At 54.1% G+C, this 16,788-nt stretch overlaps 1 protein-coding gene across 2 annotated transcripts; it reads right to left on the reverse strand.

The window, feature by feature from the left end:
• Positions 1–2,153: 2,153 nt before the first annotated feature.
• Positions 2,154–9,060, reverse strand: DYNLL2 (dynein light chain LC8-type 2). Of its 2 annotated transcripts, XM_066201905.1 has the most exons (3): positions 8,932–9,060; positions 5,615–5,753; positions 2,154–4,044 (listed from the first exon to the last, which is right to left on the reverse strand). In XM_066201905.1, exons 2-3 carry the CDS (start codon positions 5,744–5,746, stop codon positions 3,907–3,909), a joined length of 270 nt encoding a protein of 89 aa, XP_066058002.1. In that variant the 5' UTR covers positions 5,747–5,753; positions 8,932–9,060; the 3' UTR covers positions 2,154–3,906. The 2 variants fall into 2 exon arrangements, with proteins under 2 accessions (XP_066058002.1, XP_066058001.1); XM_066201904.1 differs by lacking the exon at positions 8,932–9,060 and having other exon boundaries at positions 5,615–5,767.
• Positions 9,061–16,788: the final 7,728 nt, after the last annotated feature.

The following is a 16,788-nucleotide window of genomic DNA, read 5'->3' on the forward strand; positions in this document are numbered from 1 at the left end:
TCCCTTTCCTGAGTGCCAGGTGGTCACAGAGAAGGGGAAGAACATTGCTCCGGGCAGGCAGGGAGCAAGGCTGCCTGCTGATGGACTGACACCTTCTCCCATGGCCTTACACAATGCTCACTCTGCAGAAGAGTGAATCCCAGGCAGTGTCTAGCAGCGAAACCCCCAAGCCCAGCCTCTCTGCTCTCCAGTGCCACACAGCCCTGCTTTTGTAAGGCACTTCCACATCTGGAAGAAATACTCAGCATGAGGAATTGAATGACTTGGCTGGTAAGAGGGGAAACAATGTGACACTCTCACCAGCCTCAAACCACACCATTCCCTGCAGCAAATGCACATCTGCAGGCACATCTGCAGCCAGAGCTCCCCCACAGGAGCAGCCTCAGACTCCCCTGCACCCAGGCGCTTTCTGAGCGCTTGTGAGGCAGGACAACATAAACTGAGTTTACATTTCAATAGCATTTCTGCCCAAACACATCTGGAAGCAGCTTCTTTCTCCAGATGCAGATACATCAGATATCCCCCTGCAGATACATACCTTCCACTCCGTGTCCCAGATCCAGATGTTTCCAAATAGCTTGAAACTGAGCAGCAGTCCTGGGAATGCCATTGGTTTCTCCAGCATGGAAACAGTTAATGCTCCGAGGCATCATCCAGGACACCTGTGCCTGGTGGAAACTGGAGACAAAGTGGAGCCCAGCAATGGAAAAAGTCAAAGCCAAGAGCCTTGTCAGCTGCTGGGGAGCAGGAGGGGAGGGAAGCAACACACAGCTCCATTCAAACCTCCCCCTGCTCTCAGCTGCGTAGAGGGAAGCACTGTTCAAATTTAGGCAGTTTGTGTTTTCCAGGGCCCTAGTGCTACAAGGAACATGGTTTAGGGGAAAGACTGCTCTGTTCCACTGCCTAGCTCCTGAAGATGAGAGCAACAGCTCCTCTTCCTCAGCCTGAAGCAGGAGTCCTGCTGCAGTGACACATCCAAGGAAGCACCAAGCCTACTCTGTACTTGTGTGTCAGCTCCAGGGCATACCATCCCTCCAGCCCTAACAGGGCCTCCCATCCCACCAGAGACTGATTTCCAGCAGTACCACAGCCCCTGGATACATGGCTGGAATGGGAGTTTCCCAGATGAAACTCAGGCTGGAGAAGTGTTTCACCTGAGGTTTGGTCCAGCAGCCTCCTGTACTGCAGCTGGGGTTCAGATCCAGTTTCTCTGCCTCTTGCTCTGTCTGAGGGCCCTGTGCACAGAGGGGGCTTGACTAGCCCAGCCCCACGTGGCTGCACATTTCCTTGGAGCCACAGGATTAACCCAGCCCGAGCCAGGCCTGGAATGCAGAGTCCCAGCACAGCCCAGCTGGCGCTCAAGCCCAGCAATTCCACTTCCAGCTAAAAGGCTGGGCCTACAGAGAAAAGAGCATCAGTGCCAGCTCCCCTAAAGTAGAAACCACCCCGGCTCTGGGGCACTGGCAGGTGCAGGCTGGAGCAGATGGCCCGTGTGTAACAGCCGTGCTGCTGCCTGCACGGAGCGCCTCGGCTGAGTCACACTGCTCACGCTGCTGTTACTGTGCCACGGCAGAGCTGTTACACTGCTGTACTTGGGAAGAGCCCACAGCTTTTCCAAAATATCACCAGGGCCACAACCCCAAATTTAGGTTGCATCGGGAGCAAGATAACAAGCTGAGGGGGTTGTTTAAGGGTAAGCCCACAGCCCCCGCGCTGTGAGAGGCATGAAACGCAGCAGATTCAGCTCACAGCTTTCTCTCCAGCACAGGGAGGAGGCCTGAAGGGAAAACCTACTTTTCCTGGGAAGCAGGGAAACACCTTCCTGTGCAGGAAGCTGCTGTACCACCCCCTGGCTTCCTCGAGCCATTGAAAGGTCAGCTCCAAACCGTTCAGATCCAGGTTAGTTGGCACAGAGCATCCCATCAGGACACAATTCCCTCAATTCCTCCCCTCTGGCTCAGCCTTTGAGCTGAGGTGGAGGTCAGCACCAGCACACAGAGGCCACCTAAGCTCCTCCAGTCATTTCTCTCTCCCTGACCTGCCTTCTTTGGGTCATCAGCATCTTCCAGGGCAGAGAAATTGCTGCTCATCCTCTCTGGACAAGGACAGGCTTTGCTTAGGAAAGCTGGCAAGGAAGAAAAAACCAGAGGCTGTTTAAATGTGTCAATTCACCTTTAATGTTTGAAAAAAAAAAATAAATGGTATTTGAGCAATTGCAGTTATGAAGGGAACAGATCTTGCTCCACGAGAGACCGTGAACAGATTCACATTAGACTCATGCTTGGAAAAAAACAAACCCAGAACATTCTCCTTTCAGACCCAGAGTGGAGTTCTGAAGAGACAAGACCACACGAGTGCCCCAGACAGTCCAAGGCACATTTTCCCAGTGCAGACATTTCCATCGACATGAACTTATGACAGCTACATTCTTTCTAGTTACAACATTGTTCTATCCATAATACAAAATTAGGCATACTTTGGATTTTGCACAGAGACAAGAAGGACTTTTACTTCAGGAAGTCATCAACCTGGGTCACCAAATCATTTCACAAAGAGCTCCCTTCACTCTGCCCTTTGCCCCCAGCAATGATTTATTCCCAACACCAAATTAATCTCAGTGACACAAGCTGGGCTCACCAGCCCAGTGGTATTGCCAATGCATTAGTCAGCAAACCAATAATTAGAGCTTGTAACAAGCACCAGGGATTTACTTGCCATCAGACAGCATTTCTGCACACCCAGATCAGAACTTCCTGCAGCGTAATCCCGAGTCAGTACGTACTAAGACAACATCACTGCTGAACCTATTGGAGACCAAGACATTTGTCTGCCTTTGAAGCAGATGTCACATGAGTTTCCTTCACACAAACATCACATGTAAATTTAACTTCTTGGTACTGTGCTTTAAGAACAAAAGCAGATATCAGAACATGGAGGACAATCCTCCGGAAATAGCTTATTAGCTACAGAAAATAAAAATAAAAGAAAAAAAAAGGAAAAAAAAAGAGAGACAGTGGCCACTTACAAGTCTTCCACACGACTAGCTTGCTTTAAGGAGAGCATCAAGTTAAGGCAGTGTTGAGACAACTGGCTACAAACATGCCGAATAGAGCTGTTGTCAGTAGTCACCAATTTGATATCCTACTCCATTGCGGGGCCGGGCCACGTGGCTTTAGACTCAGCATGAAGGTCTGAAGGCTTCAGCCACAGGATTGCTGCTTTCTGCAACAAGCAGGAACTCAGGGGCTGGTTTTGAAGCCTTCTAGACCAGGCTGAGTTGGTTACTCAAGTCTAGGTCAATGTTTCAGCAGAGCCAAAAATACAGCAAAGGGCACTGAGCAAGAACACCGAGGGGTGCCAGCTGCAAGCCTGTATCACAGTCAAAGGTGGAGATCACCTTGGGTGTGGAAGCCACGTCACCCAGAGCCACCCCACCAGCTTTCAGGGAAGGTCTAAGACCTGCCCCGAGGGTACTGGGAGAGCCAGCTCTCTACAGTCTGCAGGGTGGGACAGAGGCTCACACTGGCTTTGCTCCTCTTTGCAAGATTAACAGTCTAACAGGACTCAGTAAGGAAGTCTGGGGCTTTTGGCCTGCCCAAAAAAAGTTTTCCCAGCCTCAAAGAAGGAGTTACCAGTGAGGGAGCTGTTGTGGAATAGTTTTATTTCTTCCCACGTAAAGGCCATTGTTTTAAGCATTTACAGGTTTCCTAGTGCAATACAACCAAAAAAAGCAGTAACAAAAAAATGCCGCCTTCTTCCCAGGCAACTAAACAGAAGTAGATTTTTACTGCAACATATACACATTAAATATAGTATACAGTCCATGCAGCGGCATAGCCATGTTAGAGGGAGTCGTGGCTTCAGCCATCAGTGCATTACAGTCCAAATTTCAATCGCTCCTACTTCCTATCCAGACTTGAAGAGAAGAATTGCAACCTGACCCAAGTAAAAATAGATGAAGTGCTTTGTCTCGTGTGTTACATAGCTGCCAAAGTTTCTGCCAACAATGCAGTGCCAAGTTGGGTTGTATTTCTTGTCAAATTCCTGAAGAAAGAGAAGAGAGGCATTAAGGCCAAGAAAGCCCACATGAAAATAGTTCTAAGCACAAATTCTGAGCTGGTTCTGTTCACACACTATCGCCTCTCCTCCCACCTACAGCATCTTGACATACCCCATACTGCAAGACACTATTAAATTAAGCAACCAAACCTCTGCACTGGATTGTCTGAAGGACTCAACACAAGCAAAACATCTTCTGAGTCTTGGAGCACCATCAGCCCTGGGCAGGAAGAGCAGAGGCAAGAGCTCACCTTGGTACAGCCCTGCATGTAGGCCAATCAGAGGAATAATTCTCCTCTCCCATTCCAAACCCACTCACAAAAAATAAAAAATAAAAGTTTTGGCATGTCTGCTCCAGCAAGGCATCTGAGCTTAAAGGTCACCTAAAAAAAGGAAGGAGGAAAAGCCTGGCTTCTGCTGTTTGGGACTCTTGTACATAATGGGAAGAAAATCCACGTTGAAAATAAGCAGGCAGATTCACAGGCCAGAGAGCACGAAGACCCAAGAGGTCAGAGGTGAGCAAGCTGGATGCTGGTTCAATAGTCTTCTCCTGCTTAGCAGGCAGGATAGGGTTAAAGACCATTTTCCTCTCTCTAATTAACAGGCGACTCCCAAGAACACCCTTCCCTCCCCTGAGACAGAGCCAGGGGAACAGACTCAACACCCAAGATTAAAGCCAGCTCTAGTTCTCAGAGAGCAGAAGAGTTTGAGCTCTTTGCAGGTAACCTTTGAAGTAAGGAAAAGGCTTTCTTGCCAGGGCACGAAGGTGCATCAAATTGCATCCCTCCTCCCAACACACTCTCATGAAATAAAGGCCAAGTTCTTTTTGGATGCCTTCTGTTGCACTCCCTCACTTTACAGGCTGCATTGCCCCGAGCACTTAGAGCTAAGTCATGCCTCAAAGTGATCTGAGAAGTCAGGAGACACCTTTGAATCCTCTGCCTTCAAGCTTAGATTACAAGCAAGGCCCAAACACCAGCCCAGGTGCCAGGACTTCACTGCCTCTGAAGTAAAACTTCCCTCCTCCAAGTGCTCTTTGCCTGACCATTCTGAGGGGGAACCAACTGCTCCCCAGGTGCCATCAGGCATGAGACTCAATTAACAGGCTCCTGCAAATGGGGAGAGAACCTCCCCACAGCCAGGGCAGCTGCTTGCACTGTTTCTAACACAGCAGCTTCCCCAGCAGCCAGCACAAGGCCCATTCCAGAACCACACATGCACTGCTGCCCACCAAGTGAAACATCGGGGTGATCCCACCTGCACTGGTGCTGCAGGTCTGTGGAACAAGTCCTGAGCAGAGGCAGCCACCAGCCCTTTCCAGGCTGGCAAATCCTAAGGGACAGCACTTGCAGTTTGCTCAGAGCTTGCCAGAGCTCTGCCACAGCCCTCCCCTGACCTTGGAGAAGTCACTCCATCCTCTTGAAAACAGCAGTAAAGCAGCCAAGTCTCTTCTCCCTCCCAGCACGCAAGCATGAAGCCTCAGCCACTGAGCTCCTGACAGACTCAGGAGCTTTGGGAAGTCGCAGCCAGCACAGCACCCTCATCCCGGAGTTACCTTCTTGATATATGCTGCAATGTCCTTTTCTATGTTGTACTTCTCCATGGCCTGTGTGGCACAGTCTACAGCATCCTGCTGCATGTCCTCGGACATGTCCGCATTCTTGATCACAGCCTTCCTGTCAGACATGGTGAACCTAAGGCAGAACATAGATTCCTTTAATCCCTTCCCAAACAGGAGAGGCTTCCCGTGCATCAGAGGTTGTCCTTTCCGTGCAGGCTGCGTCACCAGGCGATACCACAAACCCCTGGTACGGCCACACTGAGTGTATCGGGGCTGCCTCCAGCAGCCCCAGGCCAAGGTGCCCCCAGAGCACCAGCACTGGCTGGAGGCGAGATCAGAGGTAGTCCAGCATCACCACCTGCATTAACCACACGCAGGAAAAGCTGATGTGTGGGAGGAGACGGGATCTGCAGAGAGCCACAGCCCTCCTGTACATCAATAGGCTACAGCCAAGTTTGCCTTCCAGGTGTACCAGTGTTTTGGAACATCCTCTGCTCAGAGCCCTGCAAGCAACAGATCCCAGACTGTCTGTCAGGAGCACATTCAGAGCAGCAATGCTTTTATTCTACCCCATCCCAGGAGTCACAGCTCCTGCTGCTAGTTTAGCCTGGAAGGAGCATTGTTCCACATTCAGCCATCATCACACCCTCACTTTCCTGCTGCTCTGCCATGAAACCCAGCCTTCAGCTGCCCCCACGGGACAGAGCCAGCCTGATGAGCCAGAAGCAGGTTAACACCACCCTGCAGCCTGGAAACAGGGCAGGGGAAGCAGGTCCCACCACAGAAACAGAGCCTGGCAAAGCTCTCCTTTTCCTGCCCCCTCCTCACCTGGGAGCCACAACACAGATGCCAAAAGCAGCATGTCACTGCAGCCCAGGAGTTGTTCTGGACTGAGTGTGCAGCCCCCCAGCTCTCAAAATTAGACTGCTTTGTACCAGCCACTGCAGCCATTAGATCTGACACAGCCTTTCCAGGGAGGTGTTCAGCACTGGGAACTTTCCAGCACAGTTCATATTATCCTAAAAAACAGAGGTTTCACAATCCCAACTCCACAGTCTTTCTTCAAGCCCTGGAGAAGGACCACCATGAAGGGCTGCTCTGGGCACCACACCCCTCGTTCCCCATGTTACCTGGATCCAGGCAACTGCACCAAGGACCACAGGTGCTTACCTTGCAGCAGCTCTTACCCCAGCACATTAAAACTTTGTGGGAATAAGTTTCTTAATGGCAAGGAGTGCCTCCAATTAAGCCTGCAGAGCACCATTAATTTTCCTAAATCCTTTTACAGCACTGTAAGTCTTGAGTGATACTACCAAGTGTGTTTTGAAACAGTGAAACTACACGTTTTTAGCTCTGCTGTGGAGTGAAAAAAATCTGCTGCAATGATCACTTCCTGGAAGAGTCCCAGAAAACTGAAGGAGTAGCTTTGTTACAGCAATTAAAGGAGCTTGCTACCCAGAGAGAAAGAGAATCCGGTTACATAATTGCAGCCCTCTGATTACAATACTTCAATTCTTCCCTCTGCCTGCACTTGAAGACTTCTATTGCCACCTTAATTTATACAGTTTAGATATAGTGTTTAATAGAGAACTGCTATTAACACACACTAACAGCACGGGGAGGAATGACAGGAACTGAGCTGCACTGCCAACAGAGAGCACATGCCCCTATCACAGCCCTGGAAAAGGCACTTCCCGGTGGTTTGTTCCTTTCCATGCTGTGGTTTCAGCCAGTGGGGGTTTGCCTGCAGCCCAGAAGCAAGGGAAGAGAAGACACAGCTCAGAACAGCCCAAACTGCCTGTACATTTGGATTTGCCACCCAGGAATCTGACAGTCCTTTAGAAAAGTCTTCTAGGTGTCCAGTCACAGGAAGAAGGAAGCAGCAGAAATCCACTTGTGGGTCGTTCTTCCAGAAAACCTTCCTTAGGGAAGAAGAGCAAGCAAGCCCTCACACACACCAGGTTCTCACACACCTGCGCTGCTCACAGAGTTCAGAGGGCACCTGCCATTGCATAACCAGCCACAGAGTGACCTGTAAAAGGCACCTTCCCCTCCTCATTGTTCAGGCGAGGAGCATCCCAGTGCAGGCCTGTGCTGCCGCGGGCGACAGCGCCAGAGGAAAAAAAAATGATTCTCCTTCAGAAGGGCTGCACGAGCCAGCCAGGAGGCCTTCCCCAGCACAACACCACCCCTGCACTGCTCCAGGGCACAGCATCCCCCGGGGCCAACCACAGCACGGGCTGCGCTGCTGCACCTGCCACAGGAGTGTCACACCCTGTACGCACCTCAACACACAGAGCAGGGCCCCAGCCTCTGCTCATCCCCTGGGGGAGTCACAGGGCCACCCTCCCCACGAAGCAGCCCAGCAGCACCACACACACATCATAACCCTAAACCACAAGATCACAGGTGGCTCTTGGGGTCTCGCCACCCGATCCAGCCCTCTTTAAGGAAAACCACAAAGCCCCAGCACCCCTCTCAGAGCAAGAACGGCCTAGGAAGGGGTAACATTACAGCTCCTGCAGGCCCCCCTTTCCCCCGAGGGCAGGATGTGGTCTGTGAGGAGGAAGACCACAGCCCCAGCTGCCACTCCAGGGCAGTATGAGGCCTTGGGAGGGAAACTAGGCCCAAGGCAGCACCCAACCCTTTTCTTACCAGGGTAGGATAAGGTCTTAAAATGAGCATGAGTCCCAAGCCCAGTACTCCAGCAAGACAAGCAAGGGCTTTGGGAAGAGCATGAGACACAAGCCCCCTGGTAACCACTCTTTCCCTCTCTGGGCAGGACAGAACGATAGAAATGAGATGGGGCTCAAGCCCAGCATCCACCACCTCCCCTATGAAGACAGACTGGATCGCGAGGGTGGGAGCACCCCCCACTTCCCCACCAGGCCAGCACAGATCCCTCGGAACGGGGCCCAAGCCCAGCACCCACCGCTCCACCACCAGGACAGCACGGACGTCGCGACTGGGGACGGGGCCCAGCCCCTGCACAAACCGCATCCACCGCCTTGGCCGAAAAGGGCCCTGGGAAGGGGTGCGGCACAGCCCCTTCCCCCGGAGCCCTGCGTGACCTTCACGGGGGGAGCTCCGGGGGCGCCCGAGGCCGCCGTGACCTTGCCTGGAGCGGGACCGGCTCCGCAGCGGCGCGGACCCCTCAGGAGGGGGAACTCCTATCGCGCCCCAGGAGCCGGTCGCACCCGGCCGCGGCAGCAACCTCCGCCCTCGGGGCGGCCCCGACGCCACCCCGCACACAGAGCGACCGGTATCGGGCGAGGCATGGAGACCCCCGGCCCAGCGGAGACATCGCTCACCTTCACAGTGACAGGGCCACCCCGGGAGGGCGAGGCACGGCACCGAGGAGGAGAAGGAGGTGTGAGGAGGCCCGGCCGCGCTGCCTCCGCCCGCTCCGCTCCGCTCGGCGCCCCGCGCGCTCTGCGCCCCGGCGCCGCGCCGCGCTCAAATACCGCCCCGCCCGCTGCGGCGCGCGGGCCGTCCTCACCCCATTGGCCGCGCTGCCCCGCGCGCCGCGCGTCCATTGGCTGCGGCTCGGAGCGGCCCGCCGCGCCCGGCCCGTCCGCCCGCGCTGTTCTGCCTACATCCTGTTTCATCCCACAATGCCGCGGGGCGGCGCGCGGCGGGGAGGGGCGGGGCCGTGGGGGCGGGGGCCGTGAGGGGCCGTGAGGGGCCTGGGTCGGAGTGAGGGGTCGGTGGTTGCCCGGGGGCTCCGCGCCCTCGGCCTCCATCCCCGGGGGAAGAGCCTGATTCCCTGGAGCGGCTAATCCCTAGGGAAACCTTTGTTGCCCTAGGGGGTCATGATTCCTCTGCGGGGTCCCCTTCTGCCTTGGGGACCCCGATTCCCGGCGGGAGCCTGAACCCTTCGAAGAGGAACTCACTGGGTTGGGTCACACACCAGAGTGTTCTCGGTCAGAGGGCTCAGCCTGAGTCAAATCCAGTCCTGTCTTGGTGATGAGTTGCAGCTTTGCACCTCAGTGGCACCTTTCACCTGAGATCTCCGACTTGTGATAGTCATGGATCTCCTGAGCTTTGAGATGTCCCACAGTGGCACATATTTACAGCTGAAAGGCACTAACAGGAGAGAGGGACTTTAGAAAAGTCCCTGAGGCTGTTAGCAGCCCATTTGGGGACGCGTTCATGTTCCCTGGACCACATACCCCAAATGTCCAGGTGTTCAGGTCACAGCAGGCAGGTGCTCAGTGTCCCGCTCAGGACTCGGCATCTCTCCAGACACATTTCCCCGGCTGAACACATCAAAAGTGTTCCAGTGTTACTTGGAGTTTTCTTACAGGGATCAAAGCGTGGGGAATTGCCCAACGAAATCTGGGGAACGACCAGCTTTCCCTAAACTGTGCCAGCCCCACATCCTGTGGGAGTCACCGCTTTTCCCCCGGGATGTCTCAGGGCATCCTGCCAGGTCCTTTTCCTGCCAGCCTTGTTTTGTGTGGGAAAGCTGATAAAATCCCAAACCTGAGTACTGTGCCGCCGAAAATTGTCCTTGCATGCTCAGAGGCTGGAGGCCACATGTGGCTGTTTGAGCTGCTTCATCGTATGTTCACCCCAAGAACATGCGATGTTCCACAGAGACACGAAAGCCAAGAGGGCAAAATAAAACCTCTCCGTTCACACACCTGCTCCTGAGCTCTGAGGATCCTGTGCCGGGGCTGGCGGTGAGGGATCACCAGGCCAGCAGGACCCTGGCACGCAGGTGTGACCTCGGTGCTTTGCACACTTGGCTTTCCTGCACAGGGGTCCTCAAACACAGGTGTGACCCTGACACTTCAGACACTTGGCTGTCCCACACGGGGCAGGCCATCCTGCCCTCGATAGCCGTGCTCCAGGCACACACCGGCCCCCCCGGCTGCCCCCACACGCCCGTCTGCCGGGCTGGCCGCCAGCCAGCTCCCGTTTTGGTTGCTCCATTTCACTCGAGCACCAGTGCCAAGAAGCCCTTTGCAGAAGCTACCTGAAGAAAAGCCCAGCAAAACAAAAAATCCTGATTCCTGTGCTGTCCCTATTCCCATGCTGCCGTGCCCTAACAGTAGCGAAAGGGAGACAGCACTGCCTGGGCTCAGTTGCCTCTTAACCAGACCAGTTTTAATCGCCTGCATAGCCTTGAGAAGCAAGAAAACCACTCCAGGTCCTGAAACCTCCCTGATTTGATTGCTGAATGAAGACAAGCTTACAGCTGGTAACAGCACCCAGGAGACAGGCTGGGTTTGCTCCATGAGCCAGCAGCCCCGGAATGGGCCGATCCTGTCTGCTAATGAAATGGATATTTCCTAGTGTGACCTTTGTAGCCTCTGAGATACCGGTCTAAACTCCAACAGCCAATAAAATATTTACTGTTCCTTAATGGGTCCAGACCTGAGCTCCTGCTTTAAGAGAAAAGTCAGCAGCAGAAAACCAAGTGAGGACGAATGAACACTGCAGTGCCCAGCACTGAGGTTGTGGGAGCACAGCAGGAGGGGACAAGGCCATGACACAGGTGACACAGGCTTGGCTGCCTGGCCAGGGCGGGCCAGCTCCTCGGGCCGTGCTGCAGAGCCGGCCGTCCCCACACGGCTCCCGGAGCGCCTGCCCACGAGGGCAGCCGGCTCCGCTCAGGTTCGCTGCACCACGCTTGGCTGGGCTATTTATAGCTCTGCCGAGTCTCTGTTGAGGCAGCAGATCTGAGCCGTGTGGATCTGTTTTATGAGCTTTCCAGACCGGGCGGCGCAGAGCCCTGGAACGGAGCCGCCGTTTGCATCGGGGAGGTTTGTGCTCTGCTCTCGGCGCTGAGCTGAGGCAGGGCAGCTGATGGCAGGTTTTAGGGCCAGAGGCAGCTGCTGGGCGATGCTTATCCTGTCTGTCCCACCCAGTGGGAGCCCCTGGCTCTCCCACAAAGGCTCACATCCCAGAATACTCTGAGTTGAAAGAGACCCACAAGGATCACTGAATCCAACTTTTAACCCTGCACAGGACGTCCCCAAGAGTCACACCATGTGGACCTCCTGGTATTTTCCCAGTGCAGAACGAGCACTTGTCTCCCTCCTGTCCTGGAGAAGCCTGCGGGCACCTTCAGCCCAGGGCAGGAGGCAGCTGCCCTGGGGAGCAAAGGGACAAGGTATCAAAGAGTGGCCCTGAACCCAAACGGTGACAGTCTGCAGTCCCCAGGCTGGCTCCAGAGCTGGCGGCTGCTTTAGTAATCCCAGTGGAACCCTATCCCAGTTACATCCTGCCTCTTCCGAAAGCATCTGCAGCAAGAGGAAGCAGAGGAGCCGTGCTCCTGCCTGGCTCCGTCCTGCTCCTTGCACTGGAAGGAGCGTGGCCTTGACAAGAAAGTGCTTGGAGGATTGATGAAGGGACATGCATTCCTGAAGAGTGACAAAAGGCATTTGTTTATAAATTCCTCTGAGTGGACTATATAAAGCACTTCGCAGAGATTCACAGGAAAAGGGCCTGGCGTGAGAAGCAGTTTGCCATCTAAGGCTGTGCTCCTCCTGCCCCGTGGCCACATGCTTCCCCTGGGATGTGTTTCCAATCCCAGGCGATTACAAGTAAAAAGCCACAGACTTTGTGCCCATCTGCCACAAGAAATGCAGAGGTCTGAGATTGAAATGCAAGGCTGACAGTGTGAATCTGACTGCAGCATTCCTTCCACCAGCTCTACTTCCATGCTGTACCTCTGCAGAAACATCCCCCACAGGAAATTTTTCTTCTTTAACCTAAACTCACTTTGATATGACTCAGTCCATTATTTCTGCTCTGCCCTGCCATGGACGTGGCACACTGACTTATTTTTATAGCACAGATCTACAGCAGGCAACGGCTGAAATGTCACCTTCATCTCCTGTCCCTGCAGGAATTCCTTCCCTCTCTCCTCCTCCCACGTGTCTCCTGCACCTCTGCTCCCCTCCTTTCTCTAGACTCCACCATCAGTCACTCTCTTTGCCAATAATCAATAAAAAACAACAGCAGCAGTAAAGCACCTTCTATTAATTCTCCTCTGGAGTGGAATGGAGGGTGTGGGCACCCTGGAGCAGGACTGCTGCTCCATCCCAAGGAGGCTTTGGCCACTTCATCATGTCCACAAAAGCCCTTGCTCATGGCTGCAGCCCCCCACCAGCATCCTGGCTGCTGGAGCCGGGTCCCTCCCTGGCACAGCCCCCCTCCAGGGCTGCCCAATGTGTTATTTTTTACCAGGAGTCAATTGTTTTGGCAAGTGTTTTGCAAAGCACATTCCGGAGGGTTTGCTCTCCATCCTGGGCTGCTTTGATCAATTCTTGTTTGCGAAGCAGTTTCCAGTGCCCTGGTTAATGTACGTTATTATCTCCCCGAATCCCTGCTATTGAACCTGGATAAATCCCGTGGAAAAAGAAAAAGCCCTACAAAAGGAAAAGCTCTAAAACCTCCCGCGGGAGCTGCCACCGCTGACGCGGAGGGTTTGGACACCGTGAGTGGTTCTTTAACAGCAAGAGCAGCCCCATGTCCCCTTGTTTATGGCCTGATCTGCAAAGGTTTTCATCCCAATGTGAGACCAGAGTGCAGGAATACCAGACCTGGGACTGTCCCCCAGGTTTCCCAGCTGGGAAGAGTGTGCCTCCCTGTAACTGCTGTGGAAGAAGCCGGGCAGTGGGTGCAGAGGTTGATGCGTCCCTGCCCAAGGAGAAATGCTCCTCTGTGGGACTAGTTCCCACCCTTCCCAGCAGCATCACACACCGGGGCTCTGAAACCCCGATGCTGTCCCAAAGGCAGGATAGCCTTTCCCTGGCTCCAGCACGCAGGGAGCCATCGCTCCCCATCTCCCCAGGTTTGTCCCGGAGCAGAGGCAGCTGCAGCGTGGCACCACGGCAGGGCAGCCTGGGCTTATCTCCAAGGCAAACGGGCTTAAAAATGTGACAGGCTATAGACGGCTTTTTGTCTAAACCCTGCGTGCCACAAGGCAGCGCGTTCCTGCCATCCCACAGGCATGAGAGAAAACACTCCACGACTTGTGAGCCTCATTAATATGGATTCAGGTCAGCTGCTCCCTGCAAGTTTTTGCGAGTGACTCGCGGTGTGCAGTTCATGCAGGATCCATAAATAAGGACGTCTCTCTGGAATCTCGGCAGGGTCGTGTGAGCACAGGGATGCAAGAACTGCCTCAGTGCATGCAGGGGGACAAGGATCAGAAGTCACCCAGCTCTCTGCTCCCAAAAGCAGCTTGTCTAGCTTGTCTTTTTGGCAGCTCCCGCCACCCCAGCCCAGACTCCTGGACCGTCTGGATGCACTGAGGGCTGGCAACTCCCTTTAATCTGATCTCTCCCGAACAGAAAAACGGGTTTGGAGACAACATAAACACTGAAGGAAAGGTCACATCAAAGCCACGTGCTCTGTGACTGTGTCTTGTGGCTTCACTCCCACAGTGGGCTGTGCAGGGCTCTGAGTCGACCATGGCGCAGGGGCTGGGGACACAGACTCGGTGCTTGCAGGGCCAGGGCCAGGATGATGGGTAATTTTACTTTGAGTTTCTCCATTTTTCTTTTTCTGTGCTCCCTCTCCTTGGGTTGGTGCTCCGGCACAAGGCCTACACCACACACGGTTTATTTGCAAGGCGTCCTGCCTGCACATCAAAAGCTTCCTGCATTTTTAAGGCTGGAAGGGCTGTTGTGATCATTTACTCCACCCTCCTGTGAGCCACAGCACTTGCCAAAGCTGGGTTCCTGTGGTCACACAGGGCACGGTGCTGCCGTCAGAGGAGCTGGGGGGTGCCAAGACATGCCAGTGGCTTTGGGCTGCCTGCAGGGTGGGGGTTCCTCCTGCCCCACCTCGGCGCATCCACGTCAGCCACGTCCCAGGGCTGCACTCCCTCCACTCTGCCACGCTCCTTGCTCCTTCTTCCAGCCACGGGCTGCAGTCCCCAGGGGAGTCCCTATTCTGGGGAACACACTGGGTGCTCACCAGTGAACCTACTGGCAAACCATGTGTAAACCACTTAGTGCTCATGCATGAAATGATTGAGCAGTCATGCACATGCTAATTGGGCATTTGTATGCCAAATAACGGGCGCTCATGCGTGAACTGCCCGGGTGCTCATGCATGCCCACATCGGGGCTCATGGGCACGGGAACGAGCCATCCACGGCTGTGCTGACCCGGCTTCCCTGCAGGAATAACCCTGCACTTGTGCGAGCTCTAAGTGTGAATCCCCGCGTGCCCATGCAAGGTCAGTTTGGATGCTGATGCATCACCTCCTTGGGTGCTCAAATGCAAATTATCTGGGCACTTGTGCATTCCCTGATTAGACGCATGTGCATGACTTAATTCGGCACTGGACTGCGTGTTCACTGGGAACGAGTGGAGCCCGGCACAGCGACAGCCCCACACAGGGCAGAGAAACCTGCCAGCACCGAGCACGGGATGGTGTGGCACCAAAAACCCCTGCTGGCTCCCCCAGCGTGTGTGAGCTGGTGGCTTTGCCTCCCCAGCAGCCTTGCTGGCACACGCCAGCCGATCTCACACCTTCCCCCGAGCTCCCCAGGGCGTAGGAAGGAGCTACTGCTGTACACACAACTTAAACCCTGTTCTGGCACAGCTTAAATACAAGAATCTCCAAAAGCAGGAGACAAGGTCTCCACTGTGTAGAATAATTTAGGTCAGTCTCACTTCTCCAATGATTTATTTAAGCTTTAGCAGTTCCTGGCCCAAGTGAGGGAAAAAATTAGGAAAAAAAAATAGAATCCCCCGTATTTACACTATTTTTCTGTAATGTTTATCTTGTGGAAGGTACAGCCTCATCTGCCAGCACCGCTTTAATCCAGGGCTGCAGACATTCCCACCACACGCTCAGATTTCTTAGGATTGTGCTTCAAATTGGAGCAACTTGCTGAGCACAAAATCTCAGCCTGCTTTCGAGTGGTTGCTTCTCCCTGGAAAGTATGTCCCGTCCTTCGAGCACTCGAAGGCTTTACCAGAAATTCTTTTGCCTTCCTGTAATTGAAAAAACAGCCATTTGAGTGGGCTTAGGGGCAAAGCAGCCAGAAACCACCCCCCGTGGCACAACTTCACAAACCAGGGACACAAACCAGCCTGGGAAAGCAGGACCTGGATGGGTGTGGAGGTGATGCTTAGCTGGGCAGCTGTGTATTTCAGTGTGTAAATGTATAGAAATGTGTATAAATGTATCTATAGCAGGCCAGTACTCACCCGCTGGCCCTGGGCTGGCATCACAGAAAGCTCAGGCCAAACCCCCTCCTGCCCTCCTCGCCAGCCTGGTCATGTCCATGCTCTCACTGAACTCTACACAAGGAGCTGCAACAGTTGATCTGATCAATAAATACACATTTTATACAACCCTTAAGTCTGTAATATCTCTCAGTATATAAGAGGCCATGAGGGATTTTGTTTTAATTAGAGGAATGCTTAAGGCTACTCTGCCTCCTGCTTAATTGGCCTTGGAAATGCAGAGGGAAGGGCTGTCCTTGTGCAGGGCACTGCTCTGAGCCAGCACAACCCAAAGGCTCAGCAAGGGCACCAGGGCAGGAGCAGGGAGAGAGATCCACCTCATCTCCAGGACGAGCCAGGAAAACTCCTATCTGGAGCTGCAAGTGCACCCCATCCCCTGCTTGACAATTCCCACAGGGGTGGGAGTTACTGGGCAGGGTCCAGCCCCATCCCTGGTCTGAGGAGATGGTTATCGTGGATACACAGGGAGAGGTGTCAGGAATGCACTTCATGGCCAGCAAAGAGCAGAGGCTTCCAGCCAAACATTGCCAAAGTTTGCAAAGGTGGTGGTTTTCTTACGGGAATGTTACAACTGCTTGGGTCCCACGGCCCGGAAATATCCGTGGGAGGAGAGCACAGCCCTGCACAGATACGTGGCCTTGGGAACAGCCCTCGGTGCCCTGGGATGGCTCTGCCTCTGTGCTGGGATCCAGGTGAGCCTCCGTGCTGGGATCCAGGTGAGCCTCCGTGCTGGGATCCAGGTGAGCCTCCGTGCTGGGATCCAGGGGAGCCTCCGTGCTGGGATCCAGGGGAGCCTCCGTGCTGGGATCCAGGGGAGCCTGTGGTCAGCCACCAGCACACACCCCTGGCTTTGCCGTGGAGCACCCAGAAGGCAGCAGACATCAGCGACACCCAAAGCTGTGCCCTCAGTGCAAACCACCAATGTAGGGGTCTGGAAGATATATTGCC

This window comes from Chamaea fasciata, unplaced genomic scaffold (genome assembly GCF_029207755.1).
Source record: "Chamaea fasciata isolate MVZ Bird 193981 ecotype frontalis unplaced genomic scaffold, bChaFas1.0.hap1 SCAF_21, whole genome shotgun sequence".
In the NCBI taxonomy this organism is placed as follows: domain Eukaryota; kingdom Metazoa; phylum Chordata; class Aves; order Passeriformes; family Sylviidae; genus Chamaea; species Chamaea fasciata.